This window comes from Perkinsus marinus, assembly GCF_000006405.1.
Source record: "Perkinsus marinus ATCC 50983 genomic scaffold scf_1104296944404, whole genome shotgun sequence".
NCBI lineage: Eukaryota > Perkinsozoa > Perkinsida > Perkinsidae > Perkinsus > Perkinsus marinus.
In genome coordinates this window covers 223,050-242,379 of record NW_003211409.1, presented here as the reverse complement: position 1 = coordinate 242,379, position 19,330 = coordinate 223,050, and the positions used below count along the sequence as shown (strand labels likewise).

At 45.0% G+C, this 19,330-nt stretch overlaps 4 protein-coding genes across 4 annotated transcripts; 2 read left to right on the top strand and 2 right to left on the bottom strand.

Moving 5' to 3' along the window:
• Positions 1–944: 944 nt before the first annotated feature.
• Positions 945–2,643, bottom strand: Pmar_PMAR001083 (Vacuolar amino acid transporter, putative; the record flags this gene model as incomplete). Its single annotated transcript, XM_002780445.1, has 1 exon — positions 945–2,643. One exon carries the CDS (start codon positions 2,641–2,643, stop codon positions 1,345–1,347), a length of 1,299 nt encoding a protein of 432 aa, XP_002780491.1. The 3' UTR covers positions 945–1,344.
• A 1,072-nt stretch (positions 2,644–3,715) lies between these two features.
• Pmar_PMAR001082 (guanylate cyclase beta 1 subunit, putative) lies at positions 3,716–12,313 on the top strand (the record flags this gene model as incomplete). Its single annotated transcript, XM_002780444.1, has 28 exons — positions 3,716–3,836; positions 4,149–4,345; positions 4,545–4,672; positions 4,992–5,097; positions 5,388–5,468; positions 6,001–6,062; positions 6,106–6,155; positions 6,774–6,848; positions 6,891–6,977; positions 7,395–7,489; positions 7,537–7,597; positions 7,650–7,693; positions 7,742–7,818; positions 7,884–8,044; positions 8,094–8,176; positions 8,245–8,306; positions 8,370–8,496; positions 9,597–9,654; positions 9,698–9,843; positions 10,544–10,666; positions 10,724–10,784; positions 10,837–10,943; positions 10,997–11,096; positions 11,149–11,264; positions 11,449–11,562; positions 11,777–11,907; positions 11,954–12,035; positions 12,094–12,313. The coding sequence occupies 28 exons, from the start codon at positions 3,716–3,718 to the stop codon at positions 12,157–12,159; spliced, it is 2,721 nt and encodes a 906-aa protein (XP_002780490.1). The 3' UTR covers positions 12,160–12,313.
• Positions 12,314–12,356: 43 nt separating this feature from the next.
• Positions 12,357–15,739, top strand: Pmar_PMAR001081 (hypothetical protein; the record flags this gene model as incomplete). The annotated part of the gene is made up of 18 exons (XM_002780443.1): positions 12,357–12,511; positions 12,655–12,768; positions 12,818–12,945; positions 12,990–13,074; positions 13,290–13,392; positions 13,446–13,507; positions 13,554–13,679; positions 13,728–13,827; positions 13,880–13,991; positions 14,039–14,110; positions 14,480–14,597; positions 14,646–14,749; positions 14,800–14,901; positions 14,948–15,047; positions 15,098–15,218; positions 15,258–15,350; positions 15,396–15,476; positions 15,709–15,739. The coding sequence occupies exons 1-18, from the start codon at positions 12,376–12,378 to the stop codon at positions 15,737–15,739; spliced, it is 1,788 nt and encodes a 595-aa protein (XP_002780489.1). The 5' UTR covers positions 12,357–12,375.
• Positions 15,740–16,417: 678 nt separating this feature from the next.
• Pmar_PMAR001080 (hypothetical protein) lies at positions 16,418–17,164 on the bottom strand (the record flags this gene model as incomplete). Its single annotated transcript, XM_002780442.1, has 4 exons — positions 16,418–16,547; positions 16,620–16,749; positions 16,775–17,019; positions 17,100–17,164. 4 exons carry the CDS (start codon positions 17,162–17,164, stop codon positions 16,418–16,420), a joined length of 570 nt encoding a protein of 189 aa, XP_002780488.1.
• Between the last annotated feature and the right edge of the window lie 2,166 nt (positions 17,165–19,330).

The window sequence follows — 19,330 nt, the reverse complement described above, 5'->3', positions numbered from 1 at the left end:
TGACACGGGTCCTTGCTTTTTCGCCAGAGAACTGTCACCAACAACGACAACTTTAGCGTTCAGTCACATACACTCTGGGAGAATATGCACATGTTGGTGACAATACGAAAATTGTGAGGAAGTTTCGGGAAATTTTTATTGATCTCTGCACACTTCTGCCTGAATTCGTATATAAACTTCTATAATTAATGAGAAAACTCCAGAGCTCAGCTGAGGAAAGCGAACATATATTCCTACTCCAACACTGTATAGGAAACTCCAGAGCTCAGCTGAGGAAAGCGAACATATATTCCTACTCCAACACTGTATAGGAAACTCCTGAGCTCAGCTGAGGAAAGCAAAAATATATTCCTACTCCAACACTGCGAATTCCCCCCACAACTACCTATGATGCTCCTGTAGCATCATAGTGAGCTTCTGCTTCTCTGCACTCACTGACGATGACTTTCTCGTAGACATTAATGACAACGAAAATCGATTTACAATTCTTAGTATTACTACTAATATACAAACAACTGACAACAAGCAGCACATTAACGACTAGTCCCAACTGGAGGCTTTTCGTGGAGTACGGTGGGGAGTCAATTCCTGGATATAATCAGTAGAGTCTGTCTGCATCAAATCTAGTATAGTATAACAATCAAATATAACAATTACTGTATCGTGTTGAACACCCGGTACTACTTCCTCTGTAGTAATAACCTTATCATTGCAGTTTACACAGTGATTTAATTGACATACCACCATCTCATTCGATTATCTACAAGTTCAAGTTTTAATGGTATCGGTAGAGCCCTTTATGATACTGCACCCTCAACCCGCCACAAATTGAAACAATATTGATCCCGGCCGTCCCAACAGGTACGACGACTTTTTACGTTTCTCTTTTGCAGCTTACTAAAACACAACCCTTCCTTTATTACGACCTTGTACAACAATAACAATTAAGTCATCACGATTGTTAACTTCCCTAATCGATAACGAGATGGTCTTCTATTTGACGACCACCTTTGTTGAACGAAAAGGTTCCGACAATTTGGGAGGAATGATAGGAATCGAATAATAATAGAACAGAAGATGTTTGACGACTAGACAACAATCGTATGACTTTTGACTGCTTAATCAGCGGTAACCATCGCAATGGCAACTGCTAAGATGACGACATATGAGTTTTTACGGAAAACAATTTGAGAAACGTGGGCAGTTGGCTTTTCGAGCCGAACTCGCCCACTAGGACAGCTGTTGTAGTATTAGTAGGAGTAAGAGTGGTAGAAGTAGTGTTAAGAGTAGGCAGATTGAACAACGAACACCTGTACTCAATCAAAGTCACAAAATTAGAGTTGTTTACCAGTTAGTGATAGCAGACCATGTACCAAATATCATACCAATGATAGCAAGTACTAGACATATAGCCATCACCACGTATTGCACGTATTTGGAAACAACACTACCAAATGCAGACTTGAAGCCGATCTTAACACGCTTCCTCTCAAGGACTAGGAAGAATACAACAGGAAATACAATTTGAAGCAACATAACAGCAGTAGCACCAATGAGATCAACGAGAGAACCGAAACCAGGTACACTGACGGCGATGACGAAACAAATGACCATAAGAATAGCACGAGAGATCATTTTAATCCAATGACGAACCTTGCCACCATGAATCGCCTCAAGAGCATCCTCAACACCGACACAGACCGGGTTGAACATTACCAAGAAGTGAGAAAAGCAAACGACTTCAATAGCCACTTGAACGATGATAACCAACCAGTCACCACGAGAACGACCATAGGCAATAGCGTAGGTGATGTTGGGGTAGTCGAGGAGATCGTGGCCAAAGCCTGCATAACCAGAATATGCAATTGCAGCGAAAATGGCAACAATCACGAAGAAACCGGCGGCTAACACACGAGGAAATTGCTTAGGTTTTTGCATGTTATCGACAAGTGTCGGAACAACAGTAGTAACAGCAAAGGCGTTCATGAAGTTGGTGAATGCAAGAACGGCTGTACTGGCGTTCTGAGGCATGAGGTAATGCTCGTGCTCCTTGATCGGATCAGATGACTCTCTTACAGAAGCACCAATGACAGCAATGACAGTAACAAAGGCAGCAGTGATACCAATGAAGGAAACGAAAGCTACCTCCTTCATAGTGGGCAACATAGCCAATGGTAACATAACACATACGAATATGACACACCACCAAATACGGTCTAGTTGGGGGACCAACTCGTACATACCATCACCGACTAGAATGACAAGTAGAGAACATACCAGAAGTAAATCCAGATACTGGACGAATGCGGTGAAGATCTCACCGGGTTTACCGAAACATGCTTTACCAATGGCTTGAAAAGAGTCGAACCTTTCCTCACCTTTAGGGTGCATGTACATACAACGATAAAGCAAATACGTTCCATATTGAGCAACACTCCATGCTACTGCGAGTAGAACACTGCCTAGGATCCAACCACCTTGGGCAATAGCACGTGGTAAAGCAAGAATACCAACACCGACAGCGACTAGAGCGAAGTTGATGACGGTACGGAAGTTGGACGAACCGTCGGGACGACCGCCAGTCGTAACGGAGTCGGCACTAAAATCACTGATTTTAGTGGAAATGCTGGACTTCTCAGACATACGAAGAAATCGAGAGAAGAGATAAAACGACTACATGAGTAAATCTCACAACACGAGCAAAACAGCATCAACTGACCTCAGACTACGTACGCACTACAAAGGTCTTACTAATCACCGACAATTTCCAATAGGCTGTTCCCAACAAGGAAAACATGAAATATACTCGATGATTTTGAGAACAAGCATACAATACGTCGAATGAATTGTACTAATCGAATCGACGGAGGAAAACCTCACAACTTACCCCTTTTTATCAACGACGAAAACAAGTAGCAAAATACTAATCCTCCGACACCTTTAGACAACACCTGAATGAAATGCAATGCAATCCCCCTACTCTAGCAGTAGTCAAGAGACAGGATCACAATAACACAGGCTAGGAGGAAAAGCGTCATTGAGAAAGACTTGCACAAGGGACACAGCTCCGTGCATCGCTCCGCCTCAATTTTAATGCATGTCTGCCATTTTCAGCCGCACGTCACGAGATGAAGAGCTCAATCTCAATCTTGTCATCAGTCAATCATTGTGCCTATGAGGGACAACCCGAGAATGAATCGGACATCTTCCCCGCCAAGCCTTCCTTCGTCGGAAGACCCGCCTATAGGTAGTAGCTGGTTTGAGTAGCGTAAAAGTTTATGTATCAACCAAGATTCGATCCTGGGGTCTTTCGCATGGCAGGCGTCCAGCACTGCCGATTAGACTAAAAAATACTACGATATGCAGTATCATATGACTCCCGCTCTAACACTACGCGTCTCAGATCCTACCAATGACACGAAGTTTTCTGAATTCTCCACTGCTCACGTACCTCCCTCGGAGCCCTCAGAGCACGTCGCAGCATCTTGGAAGAAATTGCGGTCTATGATGTTCAACACGGCAAATGGTAAACAACCACCAGTGAAGTACCTAACGCCGTTTTAACGTTCAGCCGGTTCAGCAACAGACAGTCTCGCCGGTGACGTAGATGGTGATGATAGCGAACCTTGCAAGGAGTGTTGGTCACCCCAACACGAACAGCAACAACAACATCATCATTGTATGCCACGTTTGGGGATCACTAGCTGTGGACTCAATGCATTCAGGCAGCTTCTTCCGAAGAAGAAGATTCCGATCAAACAGCGGATCGGACGATCGTGTTGCACGTGGTAAGAAGAACGATGATGATGATGAGGAGCTCGGCAACGCTATTGTTGGTACGCTGGGGTCAGATGACGCGAGCTCCTCGCTGGCTTCGCAAGGTTGTTTTATTCATTGGAGTTTCACCCGTTCTACGTGAAGTGGCATAAAACTCCGTGAAAACGCGATATTCGCGCCTTGCAATAGTCGTGAAATTTGGTTTTCACTAGTGTTTTTCATATCACGGGTGAAACTCTATTATATGAGGTAGTTGAGGAAATTTCCTAGAATATGATATCAGTAGTCTTATTTTGCACTACAGAGAAAGGGCACGAACATCGCTTTACAAAGGAGTGTTGTCGACCCAGAAATATGATACTTGCATTCAGAGTGTGCACGTGGCGAGAACAACGATAAGACGACGAAGGGAGGCAGCGGCGCTCACTTTGATGGTATGCCTCTAACAATGGCAGGGGGGTTGATCTGTAAATGTGCAGGAGGCGGAGATGATGATGATGATGGTGGAGCATTTGAGAATTTCGTGGCCTTTGATGAGGTCCAGAGGAGAGAAAGGGTCTGGGAACGGGTAGTACACACGAAACACTGTGTGAAAAGCCGATGTTCGAGATACTCTAGAATAGGTTTTTCACATCACGGGTGAAACTCCACTGTTTCATTTACATGCTGAAAATAGTCTCCGTCCATTTCAAAGTCGGTTTCTTAATATCATCATCGTCGCGGGCAACAATAATTTCAGTTGTAATTAGTATTGGTAATATGATCAGGTCGGATTTGAATCTGAAAAAGTGCGACGAGATAGAGCCGAGCATACGGAGGGACGATTGACGGAGAAAATTACTAAGCTTCGGAGGAAATTGAAGAAGGCCACGAAAAGCACCGGTTTTATCATACTGTAATATCACTGTATTTCTATCGACAATCACATACTTTCGAGACGGTGTGAATATCGAGCTGATGGTGATTATTTGTATTTTATATGTAATATAATATGTGAGGGAATTTATATAATGGAGTTTTACGTGAGGCGGCGTAAAACTCGGTGAAAAACGCGATATTCGCGGCGCTATACAGTAGTCGTAAAATATGTTTTTCACCGGTGTTTTCATATCACTAGGGTGAAACTTCAATATATTTCATATGTTAATAAATCATATTTTTTCTATTTTACAATAAATTTTTTGTATAGAATGTGCGATAGAGAGCGTTTGTAGGTACTATATCTTGACGATATTCTCACTAGTGGCCCCTCCTATAAACTCCCTTTATAATAGCAACGTTGGCGACCAGGTCTTCGGGTACATCACACTTGTTGCTGCGGTAAGCCAAACAGTCGATTACCACATCACGTATTATTCCCAAAATTCCTGAGGCTCGAGGGTCAGGATTAAACGCGCGAAACTAGCGAGCTCAGCAAGAGCTCCGGTCGCATCTATAAGCGCCTTATCAAGGCCATTCCGTTACTTCAGTACAGTAGAAAAATTATGGTGACACTTGTCGCACTGTCTGTTACTAGAAGGTAGAAAAACTTGGAGTTAAATAGCAGTGGCGCGTTTGGAGCTAATGATCAGCTCGAGGAGATTGTTGCAGTTGGTGATGATGATGCTCAGGTGCTATTCTCGGCCGAAATCGTCATCAAAACCGTAGTTGACCCGAGATACCTCTTATCACTAGTCGCATTCCTGGACATAGTAAGAAAAGTCGAGCGCATTGATATTAGGGTTTTCATCGTTGATATGCGTATACTAGGGAATATATGAAGACAAATTTATACACGTATTTTCGATTCGGCTGGTTAACGTGAAGTTACGTAATACTCCATAAAAATTACAGTACGTATATGTTTCCGCTAAATAATAGTTTTTCGGGAAGTGAATTGCGAAATATGTTTTTCACTGGTGTTTTTCATATCACGGGTGAAATTCCATTGATTATATGAAGTGTTATGTTATAGTTGATTAATACTACGACTAGTGACCTGTTGCATATCATGATTATTGGAGTTTCACCACCCGTTTTACGTGAAGGGGCCGCGTAATACTCTGTGGGGAACGCGATATTCGCGGTGATATGCAGTAGTCTTGAAATATATTTTCTCACTAGTGTTTTTTATATCACGGCCGCCTGTGAAACTCCATCAATAATAGTTTTTTTATAAGTTTGCCCAATCTGAATGTGTCGAGGAAAAATTGATATTTTCATGAAAGATTTTTTCCTTTGCAGATCGCCACGTTAAGCATGGTATTCGATATCGTCATCGAGCTCTCGGATAAGGACATCGCTCAGTAAGCACTTGCATGTTGTGGTGATGGGAATTTTCTGTTTCAGTGAGATGATAGATTTTCGTGGTTATCCTATGCTCAGCGAGAGTGGTTTGGGTAAGTTGCGATGTAGTTGTACTTGTTCCTTTGACGTTCATTGAATAGTAGGAAAATGAAGGCGATTATATTGCTTGTCGATTTGATGTACGAATCTGATTAAAAATTGGCGTTTTTCACCGAGATTAATGATTATCGCAGATGTAATGGAATTTCACCCATTATATTCGAGATAGCGTGAACCTCTATGTGAAAAGCGCTTCGCGAATTGCAGCTGAAAAATCAGCCCGTATCACAAAAACACTCTATGTTTTTGCGTGTTATTCACTGCTCACATGCGTTTTCGTGAAGTTGAATGTTATAATTTTTTTCGGTGGTGTTGTTCATATAACGGGTGAGACTCCAATGTGAACATTGCTATGATCATTTACTACTGTGAAAATCGTAATCGGCTGAAGCAACGATAAACAGATATTGTCGAACATGCCATCTCGCGCTATCATTTACTATACATCATATAGTATTAAACAGTAACCAACCCGTTATACCCGAACCATATATAATAGAGTAATGTTATCAATGCCATCATATAAACCCTTTTCTATCTTTTACTATGCAGTTATCTAAACTATAATTTACTATCGAGTGTTTTTAAGTGAGAAATGTGATCATTTTCAGCTGAGCATCTGCAGTTGTCTCGAGTGGTGAGGGTATTGACGCTCACTCGTCTGTATAGGATGGCCAAAGCACTTGGTAAGTGAGCAGCATCGCATAAGAGGTCATGACGATGGTTAGGCATGCTGCTGGAACACATCCGAGCGAATGAGATGAAGAAATTGGAGGACGATATTCTCTATCGTCGTTTGCAACTCATGTTTGCATGTAAGTGTTGATTTTATGGTAGCATTTTTTAGAGCGATGTGTTTGAGGTTATGTCACTACTTGTAATTTGTCATTTTTCTTCTGTGCGATTGGGAAAAAATATTTTTTTGTGGAAACAGAATCTCGCATTTATGATATGGTACAGGAAAATGCGATTCATCCGAAATTAGAATTTTTCAACAGTTGTAGTGTGATATGAATTGGTCGTTACTCGAAGGGAGGAGCTCTCTGTAATGTCCGGTGTGGGAAAACATGCAAGTGTGTTGGTGAAATTTGTGGAAATTGTGAGAAAAATTGACGAAATTCTCGTAGGTTTCTGTACACTTCTACCCGAATTAGTATGTAAAATTTTGATGAAACTGCTCGACTTGGCTGTGGAAAGCGAACATATATTTTTCTCTGATACTGATAGTGCAGGTATGGACGAGGACAACGACGGTTATATATGGCCTAATGATTTCGTGCATGCTATGACTTACTTTGGCCTGGCCTCGGACAGCGATAGAACGAAAGTGAATCTTCGACAGCGCCCTCTTATCTCCTATTTGGTATTATTTAGATCGCTCGGAATTTTGCTCACCGTCCTCGAAGGCAATCGACGTTCGTGGGTTACACGGCAGGTAAAATTTGTCGCTGTTTTTGTGCATGTTGTAGTTGCATGGTGTTTGTCAGCGCGTGTACCTCCGATCGGGGGAATGGACTTTGATGAGTTCAAAGTGAGTTCATGCGTTTGTTGGTCATTTCAAGTAAGTGTGGTATGATAGGTAGAGGTACTAGAGCTTGATCGGGAGCATAAGTTGAGGAGATGTGCGCGGGAGACGCTGAATCAGCGGACTCGAACGTAAAAACGACATGTCCCGGGATCGAACCCGGGTGTTTGTTGTTCATCTCTTTGTTTACTTGTAGGTATGCTAAGCTCGCTAGTATGGCTGAGGATACTGCCATTAGGATGGTCCTCGCCTTTGTTATCTTGCTCATATCATCGCTTTACTTGTTCAACGACAACACGACCATCCATTTCTCTACTTCTGGACTGCAACTGGTGGATGCTCTTTACCGTTATGGGGGTAATGTCGTATATCCTTGCGAGTGAGTTGATCTTTTTCTTCACCTCAGGTGCCAGTGAGGATTCGTTGATGTCCGTATTGGAACTTCAAAGTCGGCTATTGTTAGCAAGCATCCCAGATCGATATACAGTTGTAATACTACCTGCCCACTGATACAACATTTTTTCATAATTTTTGATAATCGAATCTGTGATCATCAGATTTATTATAAGATTGGCGGCTTTAGTGGGCCGTGGGAAATCGATCGTCTTGATGAAGAAAGGTGATGTGATATGAACTGTACAGTAACAGCAGCAGCAGTAGTAGTTGTTGTTGTTGAGTTTAGGTTTGCAAGTAAGAGGTTCTTCAATCGTCTGCTCTCGCAAGCTGGCTTGGCTGATACAATCGGACCTCCTCCCTCCAGCATGGTTATCGATGTTGAATCATTGTGGATCGAGTTTGCATTCGATTCGGTACGGTGAGGGACTGCTGATACTCCTTCCTGCTGCTGTTGTTGTTGTTGTTGTTGTTGTTGTTGTTGTTGTTGTTGTTGTTGTTGCTGCTGCTGTCTATGTTGTTGTTGTTGTTGCTGTTGTTGCTGCTGTCTATGTTTTTGTTGTTGTTTTTGTTTTTGTTGTTGTTGTTGTTGTTGTTGTTGTTGTTGTTGTTGTTGTTGTTGTTGTTCGTGTTTACGCCCCGTTGTCAGATCTTCATGCTGTGTATAGCCGCAGCACTGGTATTCATCGCGTCTTTAATCTTCATAAGGAGCTTCAACCAGATCGGGGTCTGCATAGTACACCCTTTACGTGGGGACTAGAGAGAGCGTCGTCCCAGAGAATCCTTCGCTGTGCGCAGGTACCATGATTGACCGGATGGAACAACTAGCAGTATTCGAATATGCAGCTGTAGGAAATCACGAGGTAAACCCCACAATGATCTCATGTCAGAGAACCTATGGTTTGGTATCAGCACAAGTTGATCTCGTGGTGTTTATATAATGATATTCCCATCAGTGAACCTATAATGTTCCCAGGGGGAACTCGTTTTGGATTTTCCACATAGCCAGGAACACATTCTTTACGCAGTTTCCGACGTAGGTATCAGAGACCCATCTAGCTTTGAGAGGTAACGTTCTCCAGGGTCTGATAACAACGAGTAAAATGTTCCTAATGGAAAACTGATTGAAGAATGTGTTCCTAGCCATCCGTGGGAAATTCAAAATGAGTTCCCTTCCTGGGAACATTATAGGCTCCTAGATGATTTATGGGTAGATATCATCACATTGGGAACTCCTTTCTCACTGTTGTCAGACTCTAGATAACACAAATCCTCGAGAATGGGTGAATCCGTGATTCCTAATACCTATTCCTCGATAATGAGGTTCCACCCGCGATATGAAAAACACTAGTGAAAAGTATATTCACGACTATTGCGTGTCGCCAATATTGCGTTTTTACAGAATATTTGAAAAAAAAATCAAGTCGCAAATTCAAATACTTCACATATATTTACGCCACTTCGCGTAAAACGGGTGAAACTACAATATTGATACCATCATTCCCTGACATGTCAGGTCTTCACTACGAATGTACGAGGCAACCCGTACGACCAGGAGAAGGAAACACCAAAAAGTAAAGGTCGCTGTATGTGGTGGTTTCCCTATGTTCTTCTCAGGGAGTCGTTGTATGGCATTTCTGGGCTGTTTACCGAATGACCGACACGGTGATGGTTATTTTAACGAGATCACAGAGCTTGATCAGAGTCTCACTCGAGTACAGATGATGATATCATCGTGGGCTAAGTATTGTCCTTATGACGTGGTAAGAGCAGTGGAATAGTAGAAGCTTTTCGTCATTGCACTACGAACACGGTTTTGCAATCTCAAATTCAGCAAGTGTTATGGGAAAATTTGAAAGAATGAGCACTGAAGACTGGTCGTATGTGTGACGAATTTCAATTTTTGTTTTCGAAATCGTGAGTTTTCTTCACGAATTTGAATTTTTGTTCTCGAACAGTGTAGGAAAATCGAATTTGAACTTTTCATCCGCAAGAAAACTACAAAAACGAGATATTAGTTTTTTTAATTTGTTATCGGAAAAGTGCAGTAGCCTTTTTTCCAAGAGGGTAGCAGTGCTGCACGAGTAGTTCATACGCATGTGTGGTGACGAACTTCATCTGCGAATCTGAGCTTCAATGGGTTTATCACAGAGTATTATGAAGATTACCAGGTTATACTAATTGTAGTGATCCTAGTTGTTGGAAGAAGACGAAGTATTCAAGTATGCATATACAGTGGAGTTTCATCCGTTTCACGTGAAGTGGCGTAATACTCTGTGAAAAACGCGATATTCGCGGTGATATGCAGTAGTCGTGAAATATATTTTCTACTAGTGTTTTTCATATCACTAGGGTGGAACTTCATTGACCTTAGTGTTGAGGTGTGCTATGCGGTGCTGTTGTTGTTTTATATATGGTCCTACTACACTCATTACTACCCGCCATTATGATCTCGTCAATTAGGTTCGAATGATTCTCCGCACTGGGGAGGAAGTTGAGCTCGGTGTCGCTCCTCAGAAGGTCACTATATTCTTCTCGGACATTGAGGCTTTCACTACGATCTGCGAGAAGCTTACTCCCACACAAGTGAGTCAGTCGCCTGTATGCGGTAGTGTAGCGTAGGAGCTTGCCTTGTTTTTGTAGGTACTGAGGTTTTTGTCCCATTACTTTACTTTGGTGAGCGAAATCATCACTGAAAACCAAGGTGACACGTGGTGACACTTGGTGATTCACTGGTTGTGATTGAGTATAAGCAGGTACCTTATTGGAAGTTCTGGGTGACGGGATATTGGCAGTGTGGAATGCCCCTCTCCCTGTAGGAAATCATGCTGAGCAATGCCTCACAGCTGCTATGATTATGCAGGTGAGATTTAATGATGAGTCTGGTTTTAATACCGTAATTTTGGGAAATTGCAGACCCTAGTAGCCAGACTGTCAGAGGCTGACTCAACGTGGCAGCAGGCGCTGAAAAGTGTCAACAAGTCTACTTTGAGGGTCCGGATGGGCATTCACACGGGTGAGAGGAGACTCGTAGGAGTCGTAGTTGATTACGATGATTATCATTACAGGTCAATGCTTGGTTGGCAATGTTGGAGCTCCTAGTCGCATGAAGTACGGTCTGCTCGGCGACAGAGTGAACACTGCGAGTCGACTCGAAAACTGCAATAAACGTTATGGAACTCGTGTAGTAAAACTCAATAAATAGGATATTGTGAATTCCTATTCAACCTATTTTGTAATCAAATATATTGTAGTCTATAATATATCTATTGTCGTAATAGTAGGAGTACTACTGTAGTAGTAGTAGTAGTAGTAGTAACTCACTAAGTGACCGGCTTGTTGACACAACTTAACGGCGATGTTATCAGATTATTATATCAGAGAGCGTCTGGCAGGAACCAGGAGTAGCGGACAACTTCGTTTGTCGACCATTGGACCGTGTAGCGGTGAAGGGGAAATCTGAAGGCCTCACTATTCTTGAGGTAGCCATGTCGCAGTTGATGGATCATGATGTATAAATCTACACACAAATTCGGGTGGAATGAGAGTTTCCCAGAATGTGTTTAGAGTTTTCATATTGTTACTAACATAGGTAGTCGACCATGCGCATATCTTTTCACATTGGAATATGGTGAAAATTTCAGCGTAGATCTGCGGGCTGAATCATAGTGGTGAGTTATTGTCATTTCATGTAAGGTATTGAGCTCAAGATTGGAGGCATCTACACAGCAGTTGGTACTTGCCGGTCTTCATATTCGGGCGCTAGAGGCCTATCGTAATCGGAACTTCGGGCGAGCCATTGAGCTACTCACTGAAGCTGAGAAGAGGTGGTCAGCAGCAGCATAAGGTGGTCTGTGATTAATACTGTTGTAGGTCTCGAACGATGGGTGAGTCGTGGCTTGCTGCGCGGAGGTTAAAGGAAGAGGCAATTTACTATGAGGCCAATCCACCACCGGTGAGTTGCTTTTTTCTAAGTATTATATATACCGTAAATTCGCCAACTCCTATTTCAGGACGATGCGAAATGGGACGGCACCACGCGACTGGTGCGGAAGTCGTTCGATGAGTCTCCGGAATAGGTTTATTTGTATGTAGGCGCTGACCGCTATTTGGGGTGTACCATTTTGTACACTAGGCCCGTTCGCTGGCTCTTCTGTTATGTGGGAAGTCACTACAGTTATCACTCTGCTTCAGTGGCTTCCTTGTCGCCTATTATTTCATTGCTTTTGCTCATCTATTCGTCTTGTGTTTTGAGTGTTGTCTATTGCTGTTATGTAGTTGTAGTGTCTCGGTTCATGTCTCGGTACATGTATGGCGGTGTTGCAGACCGGGGAGGATTGGGAGGCGCTGAAGGGAATGCCAGTGCGATGTCGGTAGAGAGCAGCATGGCCGTCAGTGTTATACAACAGCTTGAGATAAAGCCAACTTTGGGTGAGTGTAGTTGTTGCAGGGTGTATGTGAGCCGTAGGTTGTTGCTGTTGTTGTTGTTATTGTTATTGTTATTGTTGTTGTTATTGTTGCTGCTGCTGCTGCTGTTTTTGTCGTTGTTGTTGTTGTTATTGATGTTGTCGTAGGTCATCAACCATTGATTCCTCCTAATACTGAGTTCGCAGGAAAGTACCTCGCAGTTCGGAGACTCGGGTATGGAACTTTCTCAGAGATTTACTTGGGTGCTGAGATTGGCGCTGGTACAACTACATTTGGATGAACCACTGGTCGGCTTAGTGCTGATATTAGATTCAACGGTACCACCTATTGCACTGAAGGTTGAGAAGCCTCTTCGATGTGTGCCACGGGTGTTGACCTATGAGGCTAAAGTTATGCAGTGGTTAAAGAGACACGACCCTAGTATAGCGATACCACAGGTGAGCGGTGAATTCTTGTCGGGCCTGGTAGACTTGTGGTTTAGGTGTATTTCCTTGGTACGGACATGGTCATTGTACCGTGGGGATCGAACTACCCTACAACAGTAGTGGCTATGCAGCTGTGTCCAGGTAGGCGTAGTGGTACGCTCTGTTGGAGAGGCGTAGTGCCGAGGACCAGTGTGGGAAAAGATGCACATGGTCAACCACATTGCGAGTCAATTACAAAATTATCGTTGGTTTCTGAACACTTCTACCCTAATTCGTGTATGTTTTCCTATGACTAGTGAGGGCAATCTTGAGCTCAGCAGCTGAGTAAAGCAAACATGTATTTCGACACTGTTCAGGAGAGTCTCTGTCGGTTGTGAGGAGGCGTATTGGGAAGTTCTCGCCGTTCAGCTTGGCGGCACTCGGACGGGGTATGCTAGATACCCTACATCGCATGCATAAGTAGGCGACCGAGTTTATGCAACTTCCATGACTGCAAATGATTTTGACTTCAGGCTGGGGTACATTCATCGGGACGTTAAGCCTTCGAATTGGCTCGTGAGCTCCACGCCTGACAGTGAGGGTCCTCCTCGGTAAATGACATTTGATATTCAACTGTGCAGGTTCGGAAGGTCCACCACCAAAGCTGGAGTGTTTGCTAATCGATTTTGGCCTAGCCAAGCGAGTCGATGCTACTCACACTGCAGAGGAGGACAAAACACTTTACGCTGCGGATGACCAACCGCCCCGTAAGGGTATTTGAAGATGTTCATTTTTGATATCGCGGCCTGTGTTAGGCACGACCCAAGCGCACTCATTCCGTGGTACGACAAACTATGTATCTCCGGGGGGCGGCCATTTGACTTACATCGACGATTATTGGAGCCTCGTTTTCGTGTATTCGTGATCTGCGGATTTCAGTTGTCTCAGACGATGGTCGTTGGAATAGGTTTCTGGACTTGGCGCTGGGCGGTCTGCCGTGGAAGTCTATAGAGCATACCAGTAGTGAAGAACTGAGTAGTTCGGGGGAGCCGTTGACCCAGCGAGAGAAGGTGGCTGAGGTATTAGCACTTGTAATGTGGAAGATGATAATGCAGGTGGAATTCAGATCAAACGGGATTTGGTCCGATATGCGACCTACAGGGCCAAGGATTCACCAGCCTTGGCGTGCTTTGGTATGGTGGGCGGTCTGTGCGATTTTACATTTTTGTATATCGTATTGGAATTCCTATAAGACACTACTTGGGTGTTTTCGTCGATATGTTGTTGTAGAGTTGACTTGGGGAAAGAAATGCTCATGATTTCGGTTTGGATATTATTTGATTTGGTGAACGTATGGTTGGATAGTAATTAATATCGAAATTGATGTACTGAAATTGATGAGATTGTTCACTCGTCCTTGGGTTATCGTTTCAGCCGGTCCACGAGTATCGTCTTTGGCACAGAAGTCTACACCGCCAGCAGAGGTGTTCGAATCAGTACCAACGGAGCTATTGGAACTCGTATAAGTCATCGATGATGTATTGCTTACACGAGCTCGTATGCTTAGGTTGCCTTAGTGGATGTGGCATCGACTCGTGTTATGTCGATGGCTGGCTCGGGCGGGGAAGAGGCGGCGGCTAAGGCGGCGGCCACGCTCATGGACGGCCTCTATAAAACGATGGATGGTGAGTCATCGCTTGAGTAGCTGGACGAACGGTCAGGTCTGTCACTAGATATTCTACTACGACTACTTAATCGTTTGGGTAGAGGGGCGACTAGCGACCCGGTAGCGGTAGCTGAGCGGGTCCATGGCGAGCTGATGGTGCAGAACCCTCTGGTGGCCTTCTGAAGCGAGTCGGGTAGTGCAGGAATGGGGTGTGTTGATAGGCACCTCCTCCACCGGCTGTGCCGATCCATCGTTCGAGGAGGTCGACTACGAGTAATTCAGGCAGCTCTATGGAAGATGGAAGCGAACGGTCGAGGGAAGGAGTAATAGTGGGAAGGAGGTTACTGGTATATGATGGTGTAATGGTAGTCCCATGGCCCTCCACCGCTGCCGCCTCCACTGACTAGTCCTAGTGATCTCACAGATGACGTCACTCAAGTCCCTGCTAATACGATAATAAAGTGTTTAGGTGAAACCACTTGGGGAGGATGTGTGGTTTAAGGTTGGAGTTTGCTTTAGCTGAGGACTATCGAGTGTCGATGGACGGTCGGCTTGGCCACATACTGGACCGAGTCATTACTACTGATAGAGTGCCTGGCGTGCTACGTCGACATGATGTTGAAATTGAACTTACTGACAAGTAAAGGACCCCTAGCGTTCTCTGTGATATAGTGTTCAGATTATCGAGGGATAACGTCCGCCTTATGTGTGCTCTATTCCAAGCTCACGACTTGGGTAGCATTGGAAAGGTGGAGCTGGAAGACCATGGACAGTAGTTGGAGGCTCTCTGGAGTCGATTGCATCGGTCGTTGGGCAGGCCTCTCTGTCTGTGGTACCTCTTCCGAGGCTCCTGCCCTTTGGGGGAGTCCTGTCCATTGAAGCATCCACAGGCATTACAGTGGGGAACTGAACCTGGCAAGCAAGCCAATCGGCTCTGTTCAGACCAGATATTAACAGGTCAGCGGCCTAGAGCACGCTCAAGGAGTGCGATGTAGTGTTGAAATATATGTAGGGTGTGCTGAACTGAGCTCAGTAGTTTGCGCTTTGAGTGTACAAAAATGTCTTCAGAATTTTCATATTTTCATCAACACGTTGATCATGTGCATACTTTCCCACATTGTGTATATCAGGTCGATGCATGGACCCAATGAGATGCACTAGAGTACACAAGTTTGGGCCGGAGGAAGTTGAAGATTATGTGAGCATCGCAGTAGACCGTTCGCGGTTTTGATATGTGCTTCGGCCTCAGTTGATGACAGGACGGATACCCCGTAAGGAGGGCGGGAGTCTTCCAGAGCCGCTCATGCGTGCTCCGGCGCCTTTCTATCCTCATATGCCACCTAAACGAAAACGTAATGTTCTGAAGATTGGGGTGGAAGTGACGTTATGATCCTAGGTAGCGGCTCGTATGCAGCATATCATCACCAACAGCAGCAGCAGATGCCACCATATGGTGGTGCTCCTGGGATGGGCATGGCCTGGGGAGCAGGAGGAGGAGCAGGGCCACAGTACGGCCATAAGGGGCGAAGCTGATTTCACCATCCTTGAGTGTTGCGCTGTAGTTCACGTTAATGATGAGTCGAGTGGGATCTACAACCATGCCTGTCCAGTCCATACTTCCATTTATGACTCTATACCGGAGCGCTAGTTGCGGCCCGTCCCGAGTCTTGCTATATCCTTACTACAGCAGAACCCACAAGCCCGACTGTGATCTTAAGCCATGGATTTATGCAGAACAATACTAAGCATGCTATTCTTCGCAACACTCTGACTTCCATCTGAACAACTCGATGGATCAGAAGTTCAGCAAACAAACGTTGCTGAACTCATGACATCCTTCTAAACATTGCTCCTACAGGTTGGATGAATTGGATTGGAGACTTGCTTGTACGGACTATCCTTTCCCGAGCCGATCCCGTGATCCATAACGTATTCAAACGCGCCAGCCATCAATCCACCGAGACAGGCCCTGTAGAGGTCAAGAATCGCGTGAAGATGAGGTACAATATGGTTATCCACGTGTTCCAAGAAGACGAGTTACAGTCGATTAACTCTCCTTCCGAGAGTGACACGAGGTCCCCAGTAAGATTCTTGTGAAGACCCTCGCGAGCACTTGTTGAGGATATTCTCGGCAAGTATCATCGCAGACCGACGAAGGATTCCACCAGTAGCTGAGAAGGCCGCAGTGACTCTGACCTTGAACAGCCGTAACCCAGCCCTTAGCAACATAGTTGACAGCTCTTGGAAGATTTTCAACGGGGGTGAAGGGAGTCACCTTGAGCGTGTAGGACATACCTGCAGTGGCGGTGTGGCACTCTGGTATTAACTTCAGTACATGTTCACAACCAGATAATCCCACCTTTGGTAATACCAAGTTGGTATCATATTTCTCTGTGTAGCGGAGGTCATCTGCAAAGATCTTCATACGGTGATCATCATGTCTACCGAAGTTGTGTCCGAATCCGACCAGACGAGAATACTTTTCAGGATGCGATGCCCAGCCAGCGAAGTGACTCTTTACTTCTCCTTGTAGGCTCCGGTATACTCGGCGGTAACGACTGCGAGATGGAGAACGAAGACCAACATTTGAGCTAGGCAAACGATTGTCACTGTGATGGGACTGCCTCCCGTTACCGCTGCTGATTCACCCGCTGTTCTCCGATACCATGGTGCATGCTGTTAGAGTACGCTGCTGACCAGGTGCATGCAGACGTACTCGAAAAGCCCTCGGAACGACGCAGTGCAATGTTGCGGCGCTCATTGTGTTGGTTCTTTGCATTGCACGGGCAGAGTAAAATGCATAACAGTATAGCATATGATATGCCATGTGTGTGCTCCGGAGGTGGAGTCTACTCAACTCAAGTTCTGTGACCCAAGATTGGTCTCTAAGAGTTTGGATTCACGTGTTGATGAGTGCAGCACTTAGCGCGGTTGATGAGCTCTGCTTATTGCGTAGGCTGAAGTACTTGTGGACTTCGAGAACTTGGACTCACAACACAGTCTTATAGACCTTTACACAGCTTGCGGGTCTGTCTCGGGACTGGACATTGGTCTACGGCGCCCGTCGCGATCGTCCCGGGTTCCTGGTCTACGGGCCGCGGGTTGCAGTTCGAAAGTTCGATCTGGTCTTCTGCTGCGCCCACCCAAACTCCGTGGTTGTAGGAAATGTACGGGCCGTACAGTATGGCTTCTCCAACTAAGTTATACAGCAGTGCGCAGTCATGTGTCATGATGGTTTTCGTAATGCGATAGAGTATACACTCTGAAAGTTGAAGTTTTAGATGTTCGCATCGTGATAGGTATACTAGGTCGCGGACGTAGTGCCACTCGATAGTAGAATAGGTCGTGCCGGCGGCATTCTAATTAGTTGAAATCGGGGGTTTATCATCCTTGTCCACGCCGCGTTCAGTATTTGAAAAATGGTGTATGAGACGTAGAATGCTCAACCTTCGACATGGCCTTCATATCACAAAGGCTCTGATGAGGTTGTGTAAATGTCTTCTTCCGTGCAGATGTAGCCTCTCTTATGTAACCTCTTAACGTGAGCTAGCGCGACTCTAAATCACCGTAGTCGTAATCATAAGGGCTAATTGAAGAACAGTTGGCCTCAACGGCTCTGTGTGAGTCGAGTTGACGTGATTGATACTATTGACCACCACCATTATTGAGAAGGGCGATTATGTTCATCCTTGGATTGGAGCACGGCTTCGGGAACATCGGCAGCTTGCTGGGAATATTGATAAGTTATGTAGCAGATGCTGATTCGGTACGGAGCGGTGCCGCGGAGTGAGCCCTTCAACTGGTTCACAGCGGAGCCAGTTCAACGACCAGTGTCGCTGAGTGTTCAACGTCACTCGAGGTGGCGGAGTACTCTCCTAGGGACTAGCTGTCGTAGTTGACACGGTGTATAAGTTATGGTTGAGAATCATTGATCCCTCAACCTTGGGAATAGATACTGTCCACTGTTGTAGCTTCTTGCGTGTTCCTGGTACTAGGTGCAGATTCAATCGAGAAGTAGAGGTATCCTATCTCTATACCGCCAACCGAGAAGTAGGTTCAGACCAGAGGCTGATCCTAATAAGCTGGCTGGCCGTTGGTCGCTGTCGATCTAGGCATCAAAGGGTGCCCATTCGAGTTATGCAACAAGTTTGAATATAAGCAGCCGTTCAGGCGCTGTTGTCAACTCCTCCCATGACTGCGATGCGATCTTTGCTGATACCATGAAATGGAGCGAACATCAAGTTACAACTGCTATACTCACGTATTCATTCTCTTTGTACTCTAATCATATGCTTCTGCGTTCACTGTGGATCTACTCTCGCTGCTCATTCCTTTAGCCTTTCGAGAATGGTCTGGTTGCTACTACCTCTCGAAAGTAGCTCCGATCGATCCGTATACTATCTTCCTCGGGGGACTACCACTGTTGGTCGAGCTCACTCGGACATAGTCGTCGCCAATGGTGAGTCCCATTCGTTGCCTTCAGACCATGTCGCTCCATCAGACAACACGATTTCGCGGAAACAGTGTGAGTTCATAGTAACAGGCGAGTCGTCGCAGGCATGTCCGATGCTTCGTTTGAAAGACCTCTCGCGAGTAGGTCGACTTTTTTAGCTTCATATAGCCCATAATTGTTGCTCAGTATAACACAACTTATCACAATGGCAGCGAACTGAGCACTGTCGATAGATCAGTGCTGCTGTCAGATGGCGATGTTGTCAAATTGGCTCGGCATCCGAAGGGTTCCAGTAAGCT